This window comes from Scyliorhinus torazame, chromosome 10, assembly GCF_047496885.1.
Source record: "Scyliorhinus torazame isolate Kashiwa2021f chromosome 10, sScyTor2.1, whole genome shotgun sequence".
Classification (NCBI taxonomy): Eukaryota; Metazoa; Chordata; class Chondrichthyes; order Carcharhiniformes; family Scyliorhinidae; genus Scyliorhinus; species Scyliorhinus torazame.
In genome coordinates, this window is record NC_092716.1 from 164,404,303 (window position 1) to 164,427,980 (window position 23,678).

Below are 23,678 nucleotides of genomic sequence, written 5' to 3' on the forward strand. Positions count from 1 at the left end.
CATTCCAGGGCATAAGCGGGGACCTGTGTGGTATCTCCCAAGACACAGCCCACAGGTGCGTCCGACAGGTCATAAATGCCCTGTATGCCTGGACGCAAGACTACATCCATTTTGACATGGACCAAGCCCAACAGGATGCCCGGCTGAACGTTTCTCCATTATTGCCAGGATAGCCCAGGTCCAGGGAGTCATAAATGCCATGCATGTTGCCCTGCACTCACCGGGCCATCTGGGGATGCCCTATGTTAACAGAAAAGGGTTCCACTCCTTCAACACACAACCCGTCTGCGTCCAGCAGATGAAGATAATGCATGTGTGTGCACGCTTCCAGAGGAGTGTGCATAACAGCTACATCCTGGGGCAGTCGGTCACCCTGCCCTCTTCGAAGAGCACCCCAGGATGGCCGGTTGGCTCTTGGGGGATAAGGGATATCCGCTGAGGACCTGGTTCGTGACGCCAGTACGTAGGCCGGAGACCGAAGCGGAGACCCGCTACAACGAGGCCCATGCAGCCACCCGGGCTGTCATTGAGTGGTGCATCGGACTCAAGATGTAGTTCCGATGCCTCAACCGCTCCGGTGGTGCAATCCAGTACACCGCCCGGAGAGTCGCCCACTTTGTTGTGGTCCGCTGTGTCCTCCACAACCTCGCACAGCAGTGGGGCGATGAGCTGGAGGTTGGTGACAAGAAACATGTGGTCATGTCCGAGGACAAGGATGATGATGAGGCGCTGGACCAGCAGGGGCTGGAGAACGAGGCCAAGGAGGAATCTGAGGCCCAGCCGGAGCCTGCAGCACAGGTAGCAGTGGTTAAGGTCCGGCAAGCCCGGAGGGCCAGGGAGGCCATCATACTTACCCGATTCACTTAGGACTTGGCCTGATCCATCATCGCAACCTTACTTTGGGAGGGTGGGAAATGGGGGTGGTAGGTGGGTATGTGTCACATCACTCCAGGGTGCTGGGACTGTGTCGGTACTGCCCACGGTTCACTGTCAAGGGCGGGTGGGCAGGCCGGTGGGGGGGGGTGATAACCCATAGAGAGCTGGGCATTGAGTGCTCCTCACTCTATGCCATAGTCTGACCCCTACCTGTCTGCTGAGTGCTTGCTCACACCCATCACCTGTACACGGTGATGCATTGCAGAAGAAAGTGACAGAGGCATGCTACTGGTTGTGCACAAGGGTGTTTATTGTTCAATATAGGTCCCCACTCTCCAGATGGTGCAGCCCCCCCCCCCCCCCCCCCCCCCCCCCCCCCCGTGCCCTCAGTGCTCTTCGATGTGCTTTGCCCTCCTAGCTCTACCACTTTGTCTAGGTGTCGCCCCAGGATGCACATCTGAGGTGGAGGCAGCCAGCTGCTTACCTCGGCTCGTGGCCTTCGATGCCGCTGATGACTGTCCTCTGAGGGCTCCGGGGCTGGAGGCTCACTTGTCAACGGCACATGCACAGCCGTGTTGCCTTGTCCCGTGTGTTGACCCCGATACGCGGCCTCAGAGGGGTGGAACTCGGGAGAGCTGGTGGCCACCGTTGACACCCCATAGGGTGTGTCCGGGTTGGCACTCAGCGCCCCCTCCTCTCAGTCGGTGCCCATAGGGCCCTGGGGTTCACCTTGAGATGGCGGGGCAGCTGGTTTAAGCCCCAGCTGTTTCCCATGGTCCGCACCATGGTGTCGACACCATAGGCAATGTTCCTCAGTGACTGGGACATGCTCTGCAGCGCCTTGGCAATGCCCACCTGCAACTGGCTCATGCTCCGCAGTGCCTCAGCCATGCCCATCTGAGCGTTGGACATGTCCTGAAGAACCTCATCAAGGTTCGGGGTGGCATCCCCCAGTGAGGCAGACATACCAGTGAGGCGGATACCGGCGCGTATGTTTGAGAAGCTGCTGAGAGAGGGGGCATTTGTTCGGCCCCTGGAAGTGGACCGGGCGCACAGTGTGCTAACAAGGAAGCCACAGGGGAAAGAGCCACCGAGGGGGATGGTGGTACGCCTGCACCAGTTCTTCGAAAAGGAACAAATTTTGAGGTGGGCCAGGCAGACGCTCCACTTGGGAAGGTAGTGAGCTGCGCGTGTACCCAGGACCTGGGTGCGGAACTGGCCAAACGGAGAAAGAGTTTCAAAAAGGTGAATGTGGCCCTCTTTAAGAAGGGGGTGAAGTTTGGCATGCTGCACCCGGCACGCCTGTGGGTGACCTATAAGGGTCGGGAACTCTAATTTAGGACACCAGAGGAGGCGATGGATTTTGTCAGAGACAATGAACTGGCAGGAGAAGGAGGACATTAAACTCTGGAGGAGATGCTCCTGTTCTGTATTTTTGTGGTTTGTTTGGGTCACTTTTGCACTGTGGTTGGGGCCATTGATTTGTTTTGGGTTTGTTTTTTTTCTTGATGGGAGATGGTGGGTTGCACTTTTCTGTTCGTTTGGTGGGGATTGTTAAGTTTGCACTGGGAGGGTGGTTGAGTGGGGGGGGGGGGGGAAAAGAGGGTAGGAAAAGAGGGTAGGATGCTAGGTGCCATGGGCGGGGGCTACCAGGCTAGCTCAGCAGGCTTGTTCACGGAAGCATAGTGGGGGGTGAGCAGGTGGTTAGTGGGTGGAGTGGGGTTAGGGTTCTTATTGTGTATTTGGGGGAAGGGGTGTGAACTGCTTACAGGGGAGGAGCTTCTAAACGGTAATATGGGGAGGGTCGATGACTGTGAACGCCCAAGGGTGGGCCTGAGGAGGTGCGGGACACGGGCTGACCCAGGAAGAGCCAGAAAGAGTTATGGTTGACCAGTAGAGGGTGGGGGAAAAGCAAGCTGCTCACATGGAACTTGACAGGGTTGAATCGGCCAGTCAAGAGGGACCATGTGTTCGCGCATTTGAAAAGCTTGAAGGCGGACGTGGCGCTGACACAGGAGACACACCCAAGGGTGGCATGTCACCCTAGGCTGAGGAAAGGGTGGGTAGAGCAGGTATTCCATTCGGGGCTAGATTCCAAAACAAGGGGTGTAGCGATTTTGATTAACAAACAGGTGGCGTTTGAAGTGGGAAGTATAATGGCGGACTCTAGGGAGAGGTATGTTATGGTGAGTGGGAAATTGGAGGAGATGCCGGTGGTGCTGGCGAACATTTATGCTCCAAACTGGGATAATGTAGAGTTAATGAGACGGGTATTGGGGAAGATCCTGAACTGGACTCACATCGGCTGATTATGGAGGTGGATTTGAACACAGTTATAGATCCATGGCTGGATTGGTCGAGCTCGAGATCAGGGTGGGTGTCGGCAGCAGCGAAGGAGCTAAGGGGGTTTATGGAACACATGGGAGGGGTTTGGGAGGCCGAGAGTGAAAGTATATTCCTTCTTCTCCCATGTGCCCAAAGTGTACTCCCGAATTGACTTCTTTATTTTAGATAAGACATTGCTGGCGGGGGTGTTAGACGCTGAGTACTCTGCGATAGTGGTGTCTGATCACGCCCTGCACTGGGTGGACTTGCGGGTGAGTAAGGGGTGGTGTTGGGGGGGGGGGGGGGGGCAGCACCCGTAATGGAGGTTAGACAGGAGGTTGCAGGCGGAGGAAGAGATGTGTGAGTGGGTGAGGGAGGCCATTCGGAGTTATGTAGAGATAAACGATATTGGGGAGGTTTCGGCAGCCACGATGTGGGAGGCATTGAAGGCAGTGGTGAAAGGGGAGTTTATTTCAATACAGGCACACAGGGAGAAGGCGGAGCGGGTGGAGATGGATAAGTTAGTAGAGGAGATCCTTCAGGTGGACAGGAGGTACTCGGAGGCCCAGGAGGCGGGCTTGTTGACGGAGCCGCAGAAGCTGCAGTTGGAGTTTGGGTTGCTATATACGGGGAAAGCGGTGGGGCAACTGAGAAGGGCGGTGTACGAATATGGGGAGAAGGCAAGCAGGATGCTAGCACACTAGCTGAGGAAGCAGGAGGCGGCGAGGGAGATTGGGAAAGTAAATGACAATGGGGGGAACACGGTCTTAGACCCAGTGGAGATGAACAGGGTGTTCAGAGACTTTTATAGCAGATTATACGATTTGGAACCCCCAGCCAGAGTGGAGAGGATCCTGACCAGCGTGGGTCGTATTTGGGCATCCAGGTGGCATGGAAGTGGTGGCAGCTGCACAAGCTGAATCTGGCTCGGTTGGTGGAGCAGATGAAAGGGGACTTTAGAATATGCTTCCGTTGTCACTGGCGGGGAGGGTTCAAACGGTGAAGATGACGGCTCTCCCGAGGTTTCTGTTCATATTTCAGAGCCTTCCTATTTTTATCCCCAGGGCCTTCTTTAAGAGGGTGAATGCGGTGATTTCTGGGTTTGTGTGGACGGGTAAAACCCCGCAGGTGAAGGTGTTGCTGCAGCGGGGTCGGAGACAGTGGGGGGGTGGCCCTACCGAATTTTCTAAGTTATTATTGGGTGGCGAACGTAGCAATGGTCAGGAAGTGGGCGGTAGGGGAGGGGTCGGTCTGGGAGCAGATGGAGGCAGCATCATGTGGGGGCACGAGTTTAGGGACACTGTTAACGGCGTCTCTGCTGTTCTCGCCGGCTCGGTCCTCCACAAGCCCGGTATTAGTGGCTGCCCTGAGGGTGTGGGGACAGTGGCAGAAGTATATAGAGGTGGAGGAGGCGTCATTGTGGGCACCAATTTGTGACGACCAGCGGTTTGCACCGGGAAAGGTGGGGGGGGCCTAAATGGGGGATGTGTTTGTAGATGAGCTCTTTCTGTATTTGGAGGAATTGAAGGATGAGTTCAAGCTTCCTGATGGGAATGGGTTGCGCTACTTGCAGGTGAGGGACTTTGTGTGGAGGCAGATTTTGACCTTTTCCGCACCTGCCGTGCCAGGGGATACAGGACAAGGTAGTGTCGAAAACAGGAGTGGGGATCATAGAATTTAAAATTTACAGTGCAGAAGGAGGCCATTCGGCCCATCGAGTCTGCACCGGCTCTTGGAAAGAGCACCCTACCCAAGGTCCACACCTCCACCCTATCCCCATAACCCATAACCCCACCCAACGCGAAGGGCAATTTTGGACACTTATCATGGCGAATCCACCTAACCTGCACATCTTTGGACTGTGGGAGGAAACCGGAGCACCCGGAGGAAACCCACGCACACACAGGGAGGATGTGCAGACTCCGCACAGACAGTGACCCAAGCCGGAATCGAACGTGGGACCCTGGAGCTGTTAAGCAATTGTGCTATCCACAATGCTACCGTGCTGCCCTAAGCATGGGGAAGGTATCTGAAATTTATAAAGAGCTCATGGATTGCGAGGGAGCCCCGATAGGGAAGTAAAGCGAAAGTGGGAGGAAGAACTGGGCAGTGAGTTGGAGGTCGGGTTATGGGAGTATGCCCCGAGGAAAGTCAACGCATCCTCGTCGTGTGCCAGGCTTAGCCTGATACAATTCAAGGTGGTCCACAGGGCGCACATGACTGTGGCCCGGATGAGCAGGCTCTTCGAAGGGGTGGAGGATAGGTGTGGGCGGTGTGTGAAAGGCCCGCAAATCATGTCCACATGTTTTGGACATGTCCGAGGCTTAGGGGATTTTGGCAGGGATTTGACAACGTCATGTGGAAGGTATTGAAGGTAATTGTGGTTCCGAGTCCAGAGGAAGCGATATTTGGTGTGTCGGAAGACCTGGGAATCCAGGGGGCAAGAGAGGCTGATGTTTTGGCCTTTGCCTCCCTGGTAGCCCGGAGAGAGATCTTATTGGCGTGGAGGAACTCGGAACCCCCAAAATCAGGGGTATGGGTTAATGACATGGCTGGGTTTCTCAGGCTTGAGAAGATCAAGTTTGCCTTGAGTGGATCGATGCTAGGGTTCACCCGGAGGTGGCAGCCATTTATCGACTTCTTTGGGGAAAATTAAGCTGCATGCAGTTGGGTGTGTGTTGTTCACGTCCTTGAAAATTGTTAAAATTCTAAATGCCTCAATAAAAGCATGTTATTTTAAATGTTTCCAAAGGTATGTGAAGAGAAAAAGATTAGCGAAGGCAACTGTAGGTCCCTTTCAATCAGAAACAAGGGAATTTACATTTGGGGACAAAGAAATAGCTGCGCAACTAAATACATAATTTGGTTCTCACTTAACAAATGAGGGCACAGATTCAATATCAGAAATGTTGAGGAAAGCAGGATTTAGTGAGGGAGAAACTAAAGGAAATTAATGTTGAAAAACAGGAAGGCAAAGTATTAACTGAATGGCCATAAATTAAGAGGGGGGAATGTGCAATGAGTCCTGGGTGTCCTCATACACCAGTCGCTGAAGGTAAGCATGCAGATACAGCAGGCAGTAAAGAAGGCAAATGGTATGCTGACCTTCATTGCAAGAGGATTTGAGTATAGGAATAGGGAAGTATTACTGTAAGTATACAGGACCTTGGTGAGGCCACACCTGGAATAGTGTGTGCAGTTTTGGACTCCTTATCTGAAGAAGAATGTTCTTGCTATAGAGGGAGTGCAGCGAAGGTTTACCAGACTGATTACTGGGCTGGCGAGACTGGCGTGAGGAGTGATTGTTAGTAATGTATTCGCTGGAAATCAGAAGAATAAGAGGGGAGCCTCGTAGAAACCTACAAAATTCTAACAGGACTAGAGAGGATAAATGCAAGAAGGATGTTCCTAATAGTGAAGATATACAGAACCAGGGGTCACAGTCTGAGGATACGGGGTAGACCATTTGAGACAAAGATGAGGAGAAATTTCTTTACCCAGAGAGTAGTGAGCTTGTGGAATTCATTCCCACAGAAGTAGTTGAAGCCAAAACACTGCCTGTTTCCAAGAAGCAGTTAGATATTGGGGCAAGCGAATCAAGGGGGGGGGGGGGGGGAAAGAGAGAGAGAGAGAGAGAGGTTCGGGATTAGGCCATTGAGTTGGATGATCAGCCATGATCATAATGAATGGCAGAGCAGGCTCAAAGGGCTGAATGGCCTCCTCCTGCCCCCATTTTTTCTATGTTTCTATTTAGTCTCTCAACAGGAACAATGAAGATTTGTGAAACAACTGAAGAACGTGCACTCTAATGTTTTTGTAGAGTGTGACCAATCCACCCAAGTGCAGAGGTCCTTTACATGTTTTTGCACACTCATGCACATGCAAATTAAAATGGAGAACTTGTTTGCAGCCTGCATCTGCTGAATTTCAAGTTGCTGCAAGGCCACACTGCTGAGAGAGAATATTGGTGCCACACCCTATAACTTTTCTGCTTAAGTTGCAGTAATTAAAAAGCCACCAAAGTTGAGAGCAGGGGATCGTATTTGGCAGAACCCTTGCAGGCGAAACTCCAGTACAACAGCTTGTATCGGAATATTCCACGGCTCCTGAATTTCAACATTTTTTCTGTGTAGCTAATATTTAATCATCTTTATTGTCACAAGTAGGCATACATTAACACTGCAATAAAGTTACTGTGAAAAGACCCTAGTCGCCACATTCCGGCGCCTGTTCGGGTATACAGAGGAAAAATTCAGAATGTCCAAATTATCTAACTGCACGTCTTTTGGGACTTGTGGGAGGAAACCGGAGCACCCGGAGGAAACCCACGCAGACATGGGGAGAACGTGCAGACTCAGCACTGCCAGTGGCCCAAGCTGGAATCGAACCCGGGTCCCTGCCGCTGTGAAGCAATAGTGCTAACCACTGTGCTGATATATCCAACAAGATGGAAACTGGTTCCAAACATATCCCAAAATTTCTATAAAAACCACAAAAAAGCAATTGCTGCAGATCGTGCTGCACGTTGGCACACACAAAATTAATCTGAACGCCATTATTGTAATAGATGTTGGGCAATGAGGAAACGCCTGCATCAAAATTGGTCTATGATTTATGATCCGGCATCATACTGTGGTTTCGGGGTTACTCTGGTGAATTTTGAAATTGGAATTACTGAAGCTTTTAGATACCTTGTTTTTAGTATAACAATAAATAGATGTTTGAATGGTTGAAAACAGTTTGCATGCTGCTGGACCTATGGAATCATCACGTCAAAGAATGCACCTGTCGTGGAGGTAAGGGTAGCTCCTGCATAGTCTTGTGTGAATTTGCTTGAAGAAACCTCAAGCAACTTCCGTTTGGGATCAGTTTCCGTTCTTTCTACTGTGAAGTGGATTTGGTGGAGCCCATGATGGAATGAATTGCATATGAATTCAAAACATGTTTGGCAGGTTGAATGGTATTTTCCCAAACCATACTTGGGGAGTTTTTTCTGAACAATTATGCTCAAACACTCACAAAGGTGAAACACACCCAAAATAATTTGATAAGCTCCCTATAAAGTATTTAAATCCAATACATGAACACTTCGTTCCAACTTATTTGACCAGAATTTTTTATAGGCTATTAAGATATCCCGGGTTGGATTCTCTGTTTGGGAGACTACGTTCTCCCACCGGGCTGAATTGCAACCTGTTTACAATCCCCCTGGAAGCGCAAACAAGTAAGAAATTTAGTGTTATTTCCATGGCGTGGAATACAAGGGATTCCCAGTGAATCCAGCTATTGGGTCGCTATCTTGAGTGAGCAACCCGATAGCAAGTTCCCACGGCCAGCCACCCCCTCACCCTGCAAATTGGCCCCAAACCTGGTCCACCCTCTCGGAAATTGGCCCCCGCATCTCTGTAATAGGGGGGCCCCCGCATCTCTGTAATAGGGGGGCCCCCGCATCTCTGTAATAGCCCCCCCCCCCCCCCCCCCCCAGGGCCCCAGTAATAGGGGAACTCTTCCTGGGACCCCTGTATATAGGGGGACTCTCCCCCCAGGACCCCAGTAATTAGGGGCCACCCCAGGGACCCCTGCAATAGGGGGACACCCCCTCCACCCCAGTGAACCCTGTAATAGGGGGACGCCTAATCCATTAACATTAATAGGTAAAAAGACTGGTCTGTAACCCATTACTTTAATACAAACTTTAACCAAGCCTTTTGATAGTAGTGGATATCATTCCATTATGAGAGCTGCCAAAATAAGACGACGACTAATTCCACCGGCCCACTTGAGAAGATTTGTTTTTTCATCAGCGAGCCCTGTAGAAAATGTACAGGTATGAACTGGTAACTGTTTGTACATCTCAGTGGAACAATAGGGCAAGTGATTTGGCACAAGATATCCTCCAATGTCTGCACTTAAAATACACAATGGAACTTCATGTCTCACTGCTGCAATTTTGCCTGAGGTAGTGAAAACACTTTGAGAGTAGCACAAGTGGTACAAAATCAAATTGAATCCATGTAGAAATTGACATGTAGCTGTAGTGTATTAAGGTACTGTTCAGCACCATTTGTGACTGCTCAGATACTGAAGCAGTCCTTGTCCAAATGCAGCAAATCCTGGACAATATCCTGACTTGGGTTGACAAGTGGCAAGGAACATTCACGCAACACAAGTGCCAAGCAATGACCATCTCAAACAGAAAGATTCTGACCATCAGCCTTTGACATTCAAAAGCATTATCATTGCTGAATCCCTCACTATCAACACCCTGGGAGTTACCATTGACCAAACACTGAACAGGACTGGCCATATAAATACTATGGCTACAAAAGCAGGTCAGAGGCTCGGAATCCTGCAGTGAGTAACTCACCTCCCGACTCCCCAAAGCCTGTCTGCAATCTGCAAGGTACAAGTCAGGAATGTGATGGAATAATCTCCCCATGTATGGGTGAGTGCAGTTTCAGCAACACTCAAGAAGTTTGACAAATTGCAGGACAAAGCAGCCCACTTTATTGACACCCCATCTGCAAACATTTATTCCCTCCAATAACACACAGCAGCAGCAGCAGTGTGCACCATCAACAAAATGCACTGCAGGAACACATCAAGGCTCCTCAGACAACCTCTTCCAAAAGGACAAGAGCAACAGATACATTGGAATACCACCACATGTTAAGTTCCCCTCCAAGCCACTCACCATCCTGACTTGGAAATATATCGCCAGTCCTTCACTGTCGCTGGGACAAAATCCTGGAGCTCCCTCCTGAACAGCACCATGGGTATACCTACACCACTTGGCCTGTAGCAGCTCAAATAGGCAGCTCACCACCAAAAGGCATCTCAACACCACCTCAAAAGCAATTAAGGATGAACCATAAATGTTGGCCTGGACAGTGAATCTCCCATATCCTTTGAATGAATAGAAAAACTGGGCCATTGCTGACTGAACAATACATTTTACACTGCCCTTCCCAAACTGACTTCTTTGGATTAAGACAGGGTGCTTTGTGCAAGTTAACTGTCATGACCATTCTTTACACTTGCAGGACTTTTTCTAAGTGGAAAACAGAGTCTGAGAAGGACTGACAGAGACATTACAAAATTACAGTACTGTACCTGGGTGAGGTCTGGAGAATGGCCCATCTTTTGCTTGAGTGACTCCAAAACAGAGGAATACAAGAATGCTGGCAACAATCCCTCTGTAAATCAAACAGTAAAATGGAGAAACATCCAAGATTTGTAAATTTAAAACATCTTCAAAGGTCTTTTTCATAAAAATTACCTGAACAAACTTTCAGCTTAAAAATTGTTTTATTTTTTCTGCTGTCAGACATGATTGCTAAGCCAGTCTGGTAATGTCCAGTAAGTTGAATGTCCCAGAGTGGTTTGACTAAGCAATTGGGGACGTGGGAAGGAGCAAGATAAATGAGACAGAGGACTATTTCTGCCACCAAACTGGGAAATTTAGATTCCTAGTCTGTTATGTAGTTTCCCAGAGTTCCTCAAAATAGTTTTGGAAACCACTTTCCTGACACCTCCACCTCCCAATTCATCTTGGAACCTCCCAGCTGATTACAGCAGCTCCACAAATCAGAAAGAACCAAAACGATCCTTGCACATGCTCGTAATCAATATTCCCTCTGACTGCCTTCCCACTCCTTCTCACAGCATACACACCTATCATTTGCTTTCTCCGTTGACACAAAAAAAAGTAATTGATTTGGGTAACTGGCAAAAATCTCACATGACACAGTGCACACTGTTGCACAAATTTGCATGTTTTGCTTTTCGTTTTATGTTGGGAATGGCAGGTGGAGGCTGGGAATAACGGTGAAAGAAACAGCTAGGAGAATTGATACAAGACCACCCACAACATTGTAGTGAAGTTTCAACGTTTTTACCAATTAACACCTTCCACATCAATGTGGACCCTCGAGACTCGAATGCCAATTCAGACACAGCAGCGAACACATTTGAATCTAAAGCAATCCATATTTCTTTGACTATTGTAAAATGAGGTACATGTTTAATAATATTTATCAAGAGTTCATTTAAAGGCATGTTTAAGGCTTAATCAAAATCCACACAAATAAAATTCAGAGCACTTTATATGAATATTTGATTGTGTTCACTCTTTGTAAATTAGTAAACAAAAACTTTGCTCCAAAAAGGTATAAATAGTCTAAATCTGTTAGTTCCCACGGGGAATAATAACCTACTTCAACCTCAATGAGTAGGATGACATACCGTACCCAAATATCTAGTTGCAGGTCAATACTCCGCACTATCTCCTGCCAACACAAGATGGCCGTGCAAGATGGCTACTAATACCTGTTTGGTACGTGTCATCGTACGCACAGAATCCAATGATGTCCTTTGCAGGAAATACAAATCCACCCTAAAATGGTGACAGCTTCTTTTCAGCAGTCTTCAAACTTTTAACAATGAATCTTACATCGTTGCCTGTGTATCACCAAAATAATTTATAACACAAAAGAACATAACTCAACCATGTAGACCATCGATCACAATTGATTAAAAATTTCAATCAATTCCATACCTCAACATCAGTTAGGCACACAAGGAGCAGTTATTTCACTGTCACTCCTGCTTTCTCCCTCTCCCTAGCCATTTCTTTTGATATTTTAGCATTTAATAAATTTCTAAAAAGACACTAACATGTTGTGCCACATCAATTGGGAGTTAAGGTGAGGATGGGTGGATGGAGTGGGTCCCATTTGCCACTTTTCTTTCCAGTCCCGAGAGGTTTAGGGTGAACTGTGGATGGAGGGGGGGGGTGAAAAGCATTAACTTGATGCCACCAGCACTAAATTTGCAATTCCAGCATCAGTGACAACTGCACATGCGCCCTGCTTCATACTACCCATATAAAGATGGCGCCACGTATGCTCGATATTGGCAGCAAACACTTTAACACAAATTTTGTTTCGTAAAAGAATGGAATACACTTGAGCACAAAGAAAACACTAAAAGGATTATACAACCCAGAAACCAATATGTTTGGATCATACATATGAAAAGATACACAAGATTTGCTTTCTGGCATGACCAAAGAATTTAAGACGTATTCACATTCAGATGCCAATTCAGGCATTTCAGCAGCCTTGGTGAAGTACCTTTCATTTAATTGGTTGGATGAAATACAAACTTAAATTTTTTAGTAGCTTCCTTGGCTACTAAAACTTGCATCCCTTTCATGTTGGAAAACATATTGAGGTGCTTCACAGGCGATAAAAACTGATGCAAAGCCAAAGGAGGAAATATGAGGTCAAGTGACTAAAAGCTTGGTCAAAAAAAATAGATATTAGGAAGTGTCTTAAACACGAGGTAGATGAAGGGCAAGGTGCCAATAAAAACCACACAGCTCCTTGGAGGTAACAATGCCCCATTCTTACAGCCTCTGCTCAATTTACTGCAATAATCTGAATAATCTGATTAAAACTGCTCTTGCTGGATAATCCTGCATTAGTGGTCTTGCAATGTCAAGTGAAGATAACCTTTTAATGTCACCAAGTTGCTAATGTACATTTTAAAAGACAAGTTGTTTATATTATTACTGATCCTTTTTGAGCACTAAATGGTTGTCAAGTAATCACTGTGGTGGAGGGGGGGGGGGGCGGGGGACTCATGCAGAACAGCTCTCGTCAGGTACATGTCATGCCACAAAGTCGAGGTTTTGTAGCATGGTTATGTTGTGCACTCGTAGAATGAAGTATGAAAGAATGAATTTCCCTCCAGTGAGGGACTGGTCATTGAACACAGAGCCACATGCCAAACTGAACCATTTTTTAGGGCAATAAAAGGGAATCTAAATTACATTAGTTAATTCTGCAGCTCAGAGCTAAGCTTTAAGAACCTTTTCATATTGTTCAAACAATTTCATAAACTAAGAGTCAACATAAAAATTCACCAATGCTATGATGTTCCCTTCACGCAGTTTAGCAACTCCACTGCCAACAGATTAAATGCCTGTTTGTATTAAGGTTATCTCGTGATAATCATAGACCAAATGATCAATTCATACATATTAAGGACAGTTTTGTTGGTCTATCGCTAAACGCAAACTATGTACTAGTCACGCAAATGCACATTAAAGTTTTTTATTTGTAATTGCCCATGAAAGACATTGATAACCTATCAAAAAGAGTAAAAGTATAGTTCAAGGTTACACAGTTGAATGGTTGCACATAAATAAATGCAAACCACTATCTAGGATCAAACTGAGCACATGGAATGGAATGGCAAGGTAAAAGAAAACTCCAGAAAAGGGTGGTTCATTGATAAAAGCTTAGATGTTTATTGTTTAAACAATGAAAAGGTAGAATTTACAATATAAACAATACAGAGGCTTTTTTTTTTTAAATCAAGCCAAAAGTGCAAATGGGAGAGAAATGGTCTGTCACATACATACGACTTCAATTAATTAGTGGAAGGGCCCTGGACTTTACATTTGCCAAATACAGCAGTATTCATGCATGCTCTTCAGTAATCTTAAAAATGCTCAACTGATATCACACTTGGTATTCACGTTTCAGCAACAAAACAAACATTCAAGACTCAAAGAGTATGAACCCACTCAGACAAAGACGTTGATATGACCAGTTGGGTCTCCACATGGTTTCTTTCCACATGCAAAAATAAGAATCAAAAGAAATAATATGTCTCATCTCCCTTGTATGTGTGTGTTTTTTTTTTAAAACGTGTTGTAGCCACCTGGGTTGGCCACTTCCCGACTTAAAATGGAGAACAGCAAAGGCTGAAGGAAAATTCAGCCAACACAGGCAAAGACTAGCAAATACAGAAATCATGTATATTGAAACCTGCAAAACAACCAGACAGCACTGAAACCAGCAACCATCTGCATAGTGATGCAGCAGCCATCTGCATAGTAATGAGCGATTCCAAGGCACAATGGCAACAGTTAAGGTGAATTAAACCAAGCCAGACTCCTCGGCGCCAGCAGGAGCCAAGACAAAGGAAGGCCAACGGACATTTAGGGACCGCCCAACGATCAGGGAACAATTCCTGTATTGGAGAAATCGATCCAAGTGATGGGAACGCAGTCCAATCACTTGGAACCAGGTACGGGGTCCGCCCCGAAGGGCAGGAAGCCCATGGGGACTATAAAGTAAAGCCCCCAAGTTCAAATCGTCCTTCTTTGGCAGGGTCACTCAGCAGAGAATCAACCCGTGAGAGTGACCTGTCTCAGCTGCCGTCAACCAAGTAAGTCTCAAATCAACGGTCGCTACGAGATATGCGCTCCTAGCTACCAGTCCATACCAGCTTTTGAATCCTGCAGACTCAGGACCTGAACGAAAGGCCATTTGTTCCCCTGACCTGGTGGGCCAGTCCGAAGCTAAGTATAGGCCTTTTAGTGATTGGAATAGCCTAGAAAGTAGAGTTTATGCATGAGTAGTGATTTATTGTGTATAATAAATGTGTTTTGATTTGAATCTTACTAATTGGTGTGTTGAGTTATTGATCATTACTTGAACTTGAACCTCGTGGCGGTATCATAAAGATACCTGGCGACTCTAGAGCAAAGGTTAAACAAACAGAGCGAATTACAAATTAAGAGCCAACCAAAAGTTAGCAACAGTGTCAAGAGGAGAAATAACTCAGACTAATTGTGCCACTATCAGCTTGTTTAATTAAACTAAAATATATACGTTTGGTTGTTCAGGGTGAAATAGAACCTATGTTCTGTCTGCCCTACATCCACACAAAAGAAATCTACTTCTATTTTCCCTCAGGAACAGACTGTTGTGACCTAGTTATACCTCCCACACTTAAAACATTGCTCAATTCGGTTTTATTTGATTGCTCACAAAAATCTGAAAATATAATTGCAGGAGTTGTGGAAGCGTGTTGCTTGCGCTAAATTAAATGCATTCAATGAGCCACCAAAACAATTGAGCACAATGAATGGACAAATGTACTTGGCAAAAGGAGGGTTGGGGGTGGGGGAAATGACCACAATGCAAAAATATGCACACATAGCAAAGCATGTGTGGAATGTGCAGACCAAGGGAAAAGGGAAACCCTAACAACATTTTTTATACAGGGACTTTAAAACAGCATTGTTTATATCTAATTTAATTATTCACAACTCAACTCAAACATTTCGACACTCGAGATAAATGCACCCTGGACTGATATATTTTGAATGACTGAGTGGGATTATCTTAACTGTGTAGTGTTGTCAATTGTTCATCCTTCAGTATAGATTCATTATGTACGAATAACCTGAAGTGCATAACTAATTGTTCATCAATGCGCCTATTATAGCAAAATAAGAGAAGAAACTGACATCAAACTTGACTCAATAACCCAAAAACTTACTTTAAAACTAACATGAAAGTGGTCTGAAAACAATACTCACATTCAGAGGTGCACATGATCATAAATAGATTAAATTTGGCGTTTGAAGTTTATTGCATCAGCTATATTTTGAAGTAAGGTGCTTGTCTGTGATATGTTCCCTACAAATCTTCAAAATAACACATATTTACTACAACCATTAAAAAATTATGGAAGAATATAATGAATCATCTGATCGGTTACTACAGTTCAAAGTGCACAGATTTCTGCCTCCAAATGTAGCTTAAAGTATCCATGAGCAGAAGGAATGCAAATTACCAAAAGGTCAAGAATGAGTCAGGTTTATTTAGTGCAAAGGGAAATCTGCACCGGTTCTTTAACAAGGTCTGAAGGTTCACCACCTTCTTCAACAACTGCTCTCGGAGAAAACTTCCAACCTTCAACCCTTCTTTCGTTAAATCCATGACTTCATTACTAGGGATTGGAGAGACATTTTCCCAGAATTTTGTCCCATATTTGGCCCTGGGTTTTTAACACTGGTTCTTTGCCTCTCCCTGGAGTTCACATGGTCTGGATCAGGGAGAGGGGAGGGGGGTGGGAAGATTAGCGGGATTAGAAGGAGAACACTGCAAAACAAATTAATAATTTAATTAAGTAGGTAGAGATGGCTGGGCAGGTGATGTGCTGTCGCTGCATGATGTGGGAGCTGGCAGATCCCATTACGAGCTGCAGTGATCACATCTGCAACAAGTGTTGGTTACTCGACAAAAGATTGATGAGCTGGAATCTGAGCTTTGGACATTGCAGCACATCCGGGGGGGGGGGGGGGGGGGGGGGGTACCTGGATGCTTTGTTTCAGGAGGCAGTCGCATCCTGTAGATTAAATACTTCAAAGTTGGTCAATGGTCAGGGACAGGAAGGGTGTGACTGCAAGTGATGCTGGTAGAGGGATCCTGAATTCAGGAACGGAGGAGCCTCAGCTCTTCACCTTATCCAACAGGTTTGAGGTACTTGCTCCCTGTGTGGATGAGGAAAAGGGCTACAGGAAGTTTGAGCTAGCCGACCACTGCACCATCTTACGGGAGGCCATTCAAGCGGGGGGAGCAAAAAGACAAGTGGTAGTAGTTGTGGGGATTCTATAACTAGGGGGATTGATAGCACCCTTTGTAAGCAGGATAGAGAGTCCCGCATGGTATGTTGCCTGCCCGCTGCCAGGGTGAGGGACATCTCTGACCGGCTTGAAAGGATATTGGAGTGGGAGGGGGAGGATCCAGTTGTTGTGATGCACGTTGGGACAAACAACATAGGCAAGACCAGGAAAGAGGACCTGTTGGGGGATTATCAGCCACTAGAAACTAAATTAAAGAACAGGTCCTCAAGGGTTATACGGGAAAATACGGGAAGAATAATGGTTAATGAAAAGTAAAGCAAGGAGGAGGGTTCAACTACAGGGAAAATTATGAAAAATGTTAACGGGAACAACTCAGGAGAGGTTACGATTCAAAATGAAGGCAAAAAACTAGCATAAAAGCACTTTGCTTAAATGCTTGTTGCATTTGAAACAAGGTAAATGAGTTGACGGCACAAATCAAGAGTACGATTTAGTGGCCATTTCATAGACATTGTTTGCATGGTGGTCACAACTGGGAGTTAAATATCCAGGGGTATCAGATTATTTGGGAAGACAGACAGGAAGGTGAGAGAGGTGGTGTAGCTCTGATATGCAAGGATGACATTAGGGTGGTAGTGAGAGATGATATAGGTTCTATGGAGAAAATGGTTGAATCCACTTAGGTGGAAATTAGAAATCCAATTGGGAACAGAAAAACCACAAGTGTTCAAGCAGTTCTGATCAATCCTCATAATTCGGAAGTGTGTTAATGCATGCATAATTAACAGGGCTATAAAGCAAACTGATAGATTTTTGTTGTGCAAAACTGTCGGGAGTTTGTATTCCGGAAAATAGCGAAAGCCGTACCCGTAATTACAGCACCGCCTTAATACCCCTTGTTCCAAATTTTAAGAGAAGTATTCAGAGAGGAAAGATGGCAATGCATGAACCCCGAAGAATTTGTGGTCGCAGCGACCAGCAGCAGAGTAGGACAGTGTCCCATTTGGGAAGAGGAAATCAGAAAGTACCTCAAAGGGAAAGGATGGCCCCTTTGGAACGAATTCAGTGAAAATGAGGAAACAGGTCCCGGGAGTATAGGACATACTTGGTGGGAGAACCTGAGCGAAATCCATAAGAAAAGCTTGGGAAAAGCTCGCAAGCCGATGGCAATCGTGTCCTGTTTGGCACAATTGCGAGGCACAGAGGAGGTCGTTCAGATGCTCCGTAAAGAGATAGAGACACATCGAATGAGTAAGGTCGATGTGAGCAAGATAGAGAAAGAGAACCTAGAATTAAGAAGGAAGTTAGCAGCAAAGGACGGAGAGGTGGATGATGCCAAGTGGGCACACCAGTCTTGTCTGGCGCACCTAAGCAGCTTCCAGACACAGTACGAAAAGGCCTATCAGGACACGCAATGTGCTGTCCTGGTAAGAGAGGAAACAGAGAAACAGGTAGAGGCATTGCAAAGGCAGTGTAGTGACCTGAAAGCAGCATTAAGAGCACTCCATACTACCACCACGGAGCACAGACAGAGCTCACTAGATCACGCAAAGTGCCGGAAGCAGATTGCAGAACTGCAGTCTTTACTTTCAGTTCAGAATGGGTTCCAGAGCACCTTTGGATCCCAGTTTGATGCAGAAGACGGCCCGGATTGGGAAGAATTAAATGAGACCGGGCATAGGTATGTTCAGGGAACATTTGCGCAAGGAAAGCCCCAGAAGAGAAAAGCGCCTCAACCCCCCACATCGCAGACAGATCAGGTTCCAAGGAATCCAGTAACCACCCACCGCACAGTCATATCGGACGGAGATACAGAATTTCTTTATACCATCCCCTTAACCTTGACCCAATTACGGGACGCGTGCGAGAAAATCACACCGTTCCTCCCACCTCAGACCCCCACCACTTCTTTGCTAGGGTAAAGCAGCAGGCGACCATGTACGGCCTGGACGAGCGTGAGCACGGGAAGCTCACAGTTTTCAGCTTAGACCCTTCGGTCGTAGCAGCCCTTCTTGACCCACAGAATGTAGGAGGAGGCACCCTTGCAGAAATGCACGCAGCGATCCTAGACGCGATCGGCTACAACAGAGGTGACCCAGTAGAAGGCAGAAAAAGACAGAACACCCCACAGCGTTTGCTGGACGCCTATGGATTCATTTCACAGCAGTTTTTGGAAATTTAGAACGCGCCCATTTGTCCCAAGACGGTATGGCCAAATGGACCTTATCTCCCATGCCACAGAGGTAGGACAAAAAGCCTGTACGAATTATGATCCCTCAGAGGAAGCCCACAATGAGAAATGGGTTTTAAAAAGATTGTCCCGCACCTGGGAGCAGTCTGTACAAAACAAACCCGCAGTTAGGAAACGCGAGGAACAGCAGGCAGAAGCAGACAGCCAAGCGGTGAAAACGCACCAGAACCCCGCATGGGTGAACGAAGGCAGGAACAGCCCCCCACAAAAGCCACAGGAGTGTTACAACTGTGGACAGTTTGGACACTTTGCACGAGAATGCAATGCCCCATGAAAGCCACAGAGAGCACAGCAGGCAGGCACACTGAATAAGAATAGGACAGAGCCCATACATAGTGTGAGCACCCGTTCAGACCAAGCAGACCTGAACGGAACGGACTGACGGTGTTCAGGCTCCCCCAGTTGGGTCTGCGACACCCTTTGGGATAGGTCTGGCCGACCAGTAGTTGCAGCAAAGATACGGGGGCAGCCCATCAAATTTCTCTGGGACACAGGAGGGTCCCGCACCACAATAAATTCCTCCACCATATTCCAGAAAGACACATGGCCCACTACAGCCACCATCACCCTCAGCGGCTTTACAGGCCACTCACAACAGGGACACATCACAGCCCCTGTACCCATTAAAATCGGCAACATCACCACCAAGCACCCCATAGTCTTAGTCGACCTGCCCCACACAGCAGAACACATTTTGGGAATTGACTTTATGAACTCCCACCACCTTTCATTTGATCCAGTAAACAGGTGTGTCTGGAGAATGGCAAAATCCGCAAGAGCCCCCGCAATGCTCACAATAGGAGAATATGCAAACAAGATTAGCGCAGTCGGCGAATTTTGGTTTGACCCGACCACAATTAGCACAGACGAGCAGGTTAGGGCAGTTCTGCAGAAGCACAGGACAGCATTCGCGACCCACAAACACGACTGTGGCCGGAAGACTGGTTCTGTTCAAATCACAGGACCTGACCCTAGACCCCAAAAGCAATACGGATTTCCCCAAGAGGCAGAGGGAGAAATCGCAAAAGTGATCGACAGCTTATTAGAGCAGGGCGTACTCAGATCAGTAACCTCCACTAATAATGCCCCGATTTGGCCAGTGAGAAAGCCCGATGGATCATGGCGACTGACCATCGATTACCGGGAACTCAACAAAGTCACCCCCGCAGCAGCCCCCACGGTAGCCACAAGTCCCGAGACCATGCTCAAACAGGGTCTCAACTCACAATACTTTACGGTTTTGGACATCAGTAATGGATTCTGGTCCATTCCATTGGCAAAAGCGTGCCAATACAAATTTGCCTTCACTTTTAAAAATCAGCAGTACACGTGGACATGCCTTCCACTAGGATTCCACAACTCCCCCTCCATTTTCCACTGACAGCTGGCCAATGGTTTATCAACATTTTCTCGCCCCGAATGTCTGGCCCAGTATGTAGACGACCTATTACTGCAGACAGACACCAAGGCAGAGCACATCGAGCTTCTGGCTGAACTCCTACAGAAAATTGGTTGCAAAGTAAACCCCAAAAAGGCCCAGATTTTGGAAAACAAAGTGATATATTTGGGTACGATTATCACGCACGGTAAACGCGAGATCGAGCACAAAATAATTGACTCGATTGCCAAATTGCCCCTTCCCCAGAATGTTTCAGCCCTCCGGTCATTTTTAGGACTGGTTGGCTACTGCCGAAACCACATTGACAGTTTTGCCAGCAAGGCAGCGCCCCTCTCGGAACTCCTAAAGAAAGGAGCCCCTTGGGAATGGCTCCCGCAGCATACGGATGCTGTGGACTCGTTGAAAAGAGCCCTCATTGCAGCCCCCACACTATAGGTTGAGACCCGCTTTCCGCCTATGCTATAGAGATAGCTAGCACAGACCGCACCCTTTCGGCCGTGCTCCTCCAGGAACGGCGCAAACATCTAAGACCCGTGGCTTACGCCTCCAGAGTTTTAGATCCTGTGGAGCAGGGATTTTCGGCCTGTGAAAGGCACCTGCTCGCAGTTTTCTGGGCAGTTCAGTATTTTTCCTACATAACGGGACTAAACCCCATCACAATCCTCAGAGAACACACCCCCACCCAACTCTTACTTGACGGACGACTCAAGGACGGTACAGTTAGTCAGATTAGAGCAGCCAGATGGACCCTTCTTTTGCAGGGACGGGACATCACTGTTAAAAGGACCAAGACCCACACTTTCTTAGACGATAACCTTCAGTACCCAGGCACCCCCCATGAATGTGAAATCATCTCACCACACCACAACACAGGCCCCTTTATTGCAAAAACACCCCCCAGAAAGATAGGTAGTTCAACCCACAGGCCCCAGCCCACAGACACATGCGAACCGTTAAGAATATATGTGGATGGTGCTTTCACTATATTAGAAGGGTAGCGCATTACAGGATGCGGCATTTATGTCGAGGACGCGATGGGACGCGCCCTAGAAGAAATATCACTAAAACTGCCAGACCACCTAGGCGTGCAGGCGGCAGAACTAGCAGCCGTTGCGTACATTGTGGATCACCCAGATTCCTTCCCCATCCCAGCAGTCATATACTCGGACAGCCTCTATGTCTGCAATAGCCTTACAGAATTCCTACCTCTGTGGAAAGCAAGAGGATTTGTTTCCGCAGATGGAAAACCCCTCCCTTCAGCCACATTGCTCCGCCACATTTTAGAAACAGCACAGAACAGGACATTCGGAATCGTTAAAGTTCGCAGTCACCACCGTTCCTCCCCACCTGGAAATGTAAAGGCCGACGCACTGGCAAAAGCAGGTTCCAGGCATGGATATCTTTGGACACCACCCGAAAGCGCACCAGTGAATGCAGTTCAGGTCTCGCAGACTAAAATCGAGGATTTAGTGCAGGCCCAGAAGCAGGATAGCAATCTCAGGGAGATTTTGAAAGGAAAATTTACAGCACCGTACGATAGATTTAAAAATGACGGTGTGGTGTTAAAAGACACCCTTTATGTGGTTCCTGAATAGGACAGGAATCAACTTATTTGTTTATTCCATGACAGTCATGGACATCAGGGAACTGATCCCACTACAGCCCACCTCAGGCAGCTCTGTTGGTGGCCAAGTTTAAAAGAAGATGTAATGCACTACATTGAGAATTGCCTTATCTGTGCCCAGAACAATCCGGACAGATACGCCAAGAAAGCTCAACTTAGTCACACCCGCCCCGTTAACGGCCCCTGGATTAACCTCCAGGTTGATTTTATAGGTCCAATGCCCCCTTGCAGGAATGGTTACAAATACGTATTCCCATCCAGAACAAACACGGCAAAGACCACCGCAAAGATCTTAACCCACCACATCTTTACGAGATGGGGACTTCCCCGCAGCATTGAATCCAACCAAGGTTCCCATTTTACGGGTGGGGTCATGAAGAACGTCCTCATGATATTTGGCATTACCCAGAAATTCCACATCGCATACCACCCCCAGTCAAGTGGTATCGTGCAGCACATGAATCGGATCCTAAAAGCCACCCGCAAAAAAATGGTCCAACAAAACAACACCACTTGGGATTCAGTCCTCCCTTTTGCGCTGATGGTTTTGAGAAATACTGTCTCAACTTCCACAGGTTACACCCCACACACTCCATTTGATCGGACGCCCCATGAAAGGCACAGAATTTTTATTAGGATTGGACTTGACCAGCCCCGAAGTGACGGCCCTCACACACGAGAACGCAGTAAAACAACTAGTTGAAAATGTAAAAACGGCTCAGCTAGCAGCCGCAGTAAGATTAGGCACACGGAAGAAACAGAGCAAGGCCTGTTTCGACAAGACAGTGCATGCGACTGAGTTTGAGGTAGGACAGGTCATGCTCTCCATTTACAACCCCAGCACATTCCTGTCACCGAAGTATTCTGGTCCTTACTCCATTGCGGACAAAGTAAGTCCCTCCATCTATAAAATTAAGTACCCCAACGGAAAGACTGCGTGGTTCCATATTAACCAGCTTAAGGCATATGGCCCACAGTCCAACCATGCACATCACATCATGCTCGACGCAACAGACCACACCCCGCCCACAGCCAACATATCCCTACCCTCCCCCAACACACCCACCACATCCACGGACTCGCCCTCGACTCCACCCCCGACCTCTAGACTCCGCGCCGGAACGCCCACAGACAGCGACAGCGACCGTGACTCAGACAATAGCCACAGCACGCCTCCCTACTATCGATTCCTTCCTCATCACTTTCCTCAACAAACCCCACCGCCCTACGATGACGATTCCGTCCCCACAGAACTAGACACCACCTTTTGGCAACGCGACAAATCATACAGGCTCGTCCAGAACGACGAAATGGACCCCAAATCGCACCATGCAGCCCTATCAGCCCTTATACATTCGAGAGTATGGCATCCTGGAGAAGATGACGACTTTGAGTCTGACTCCCAAAACGAGAACCCCTCTGCGACCCTGTTCGCAACTGATAACTGAGGTGTCCAGATGATGTTTTAAAAAGGAACCGCTTGGGAGAAAACGGTGTCCTTTCTGATGGAACCTGCAGCTTGTTGTTTAATGTTGTTTGTTACTGTTATTGTTACATGTTGTTTGTAAGATCGGAATTTTCTTTTCCACGGCCCCAAGCCTTATTTTTCGGCCGAAACCTATGGGAACTTGCCAGCACGCTCATCGGCAGAAACCGCTGAGAGCTTGCCAGACCCCCGTTAATAACTGCTCTTCTGGTTCGAAGGTAGAACCTTTACGGCAAACCCCACAATGACTACATTTTTGCCCATTCT

The 23,678-nt window shown here is 47.3% G+C and overlaps 1 protein-coding gene across 2 annotated transcripts in view; it reads right to left on the reverse strand.

Annotated features, from left to right (window-relative positions):
* The window catches only part of ptdss2 (phosphatidylserine synthase 2), a 171,034-nt gene that overhangs the window by 93,873 nt on the left and 53,483 nt on the right, over window positions 1-23,678 (reverse strand). For both annotated transcript variants that reach the window (XM_072518899.1, XM_072518898.1), the window contains exon 3: window positions 10,315-10,397. In XM_072518899.1, coding sequence (XP_072375000.1) covers window positions 10,315-10,397 — 83 coding nt within the window. The remainder of the gene's footprint in view (window positions 1-10,314; window positions 10,398-23,678) is intronic.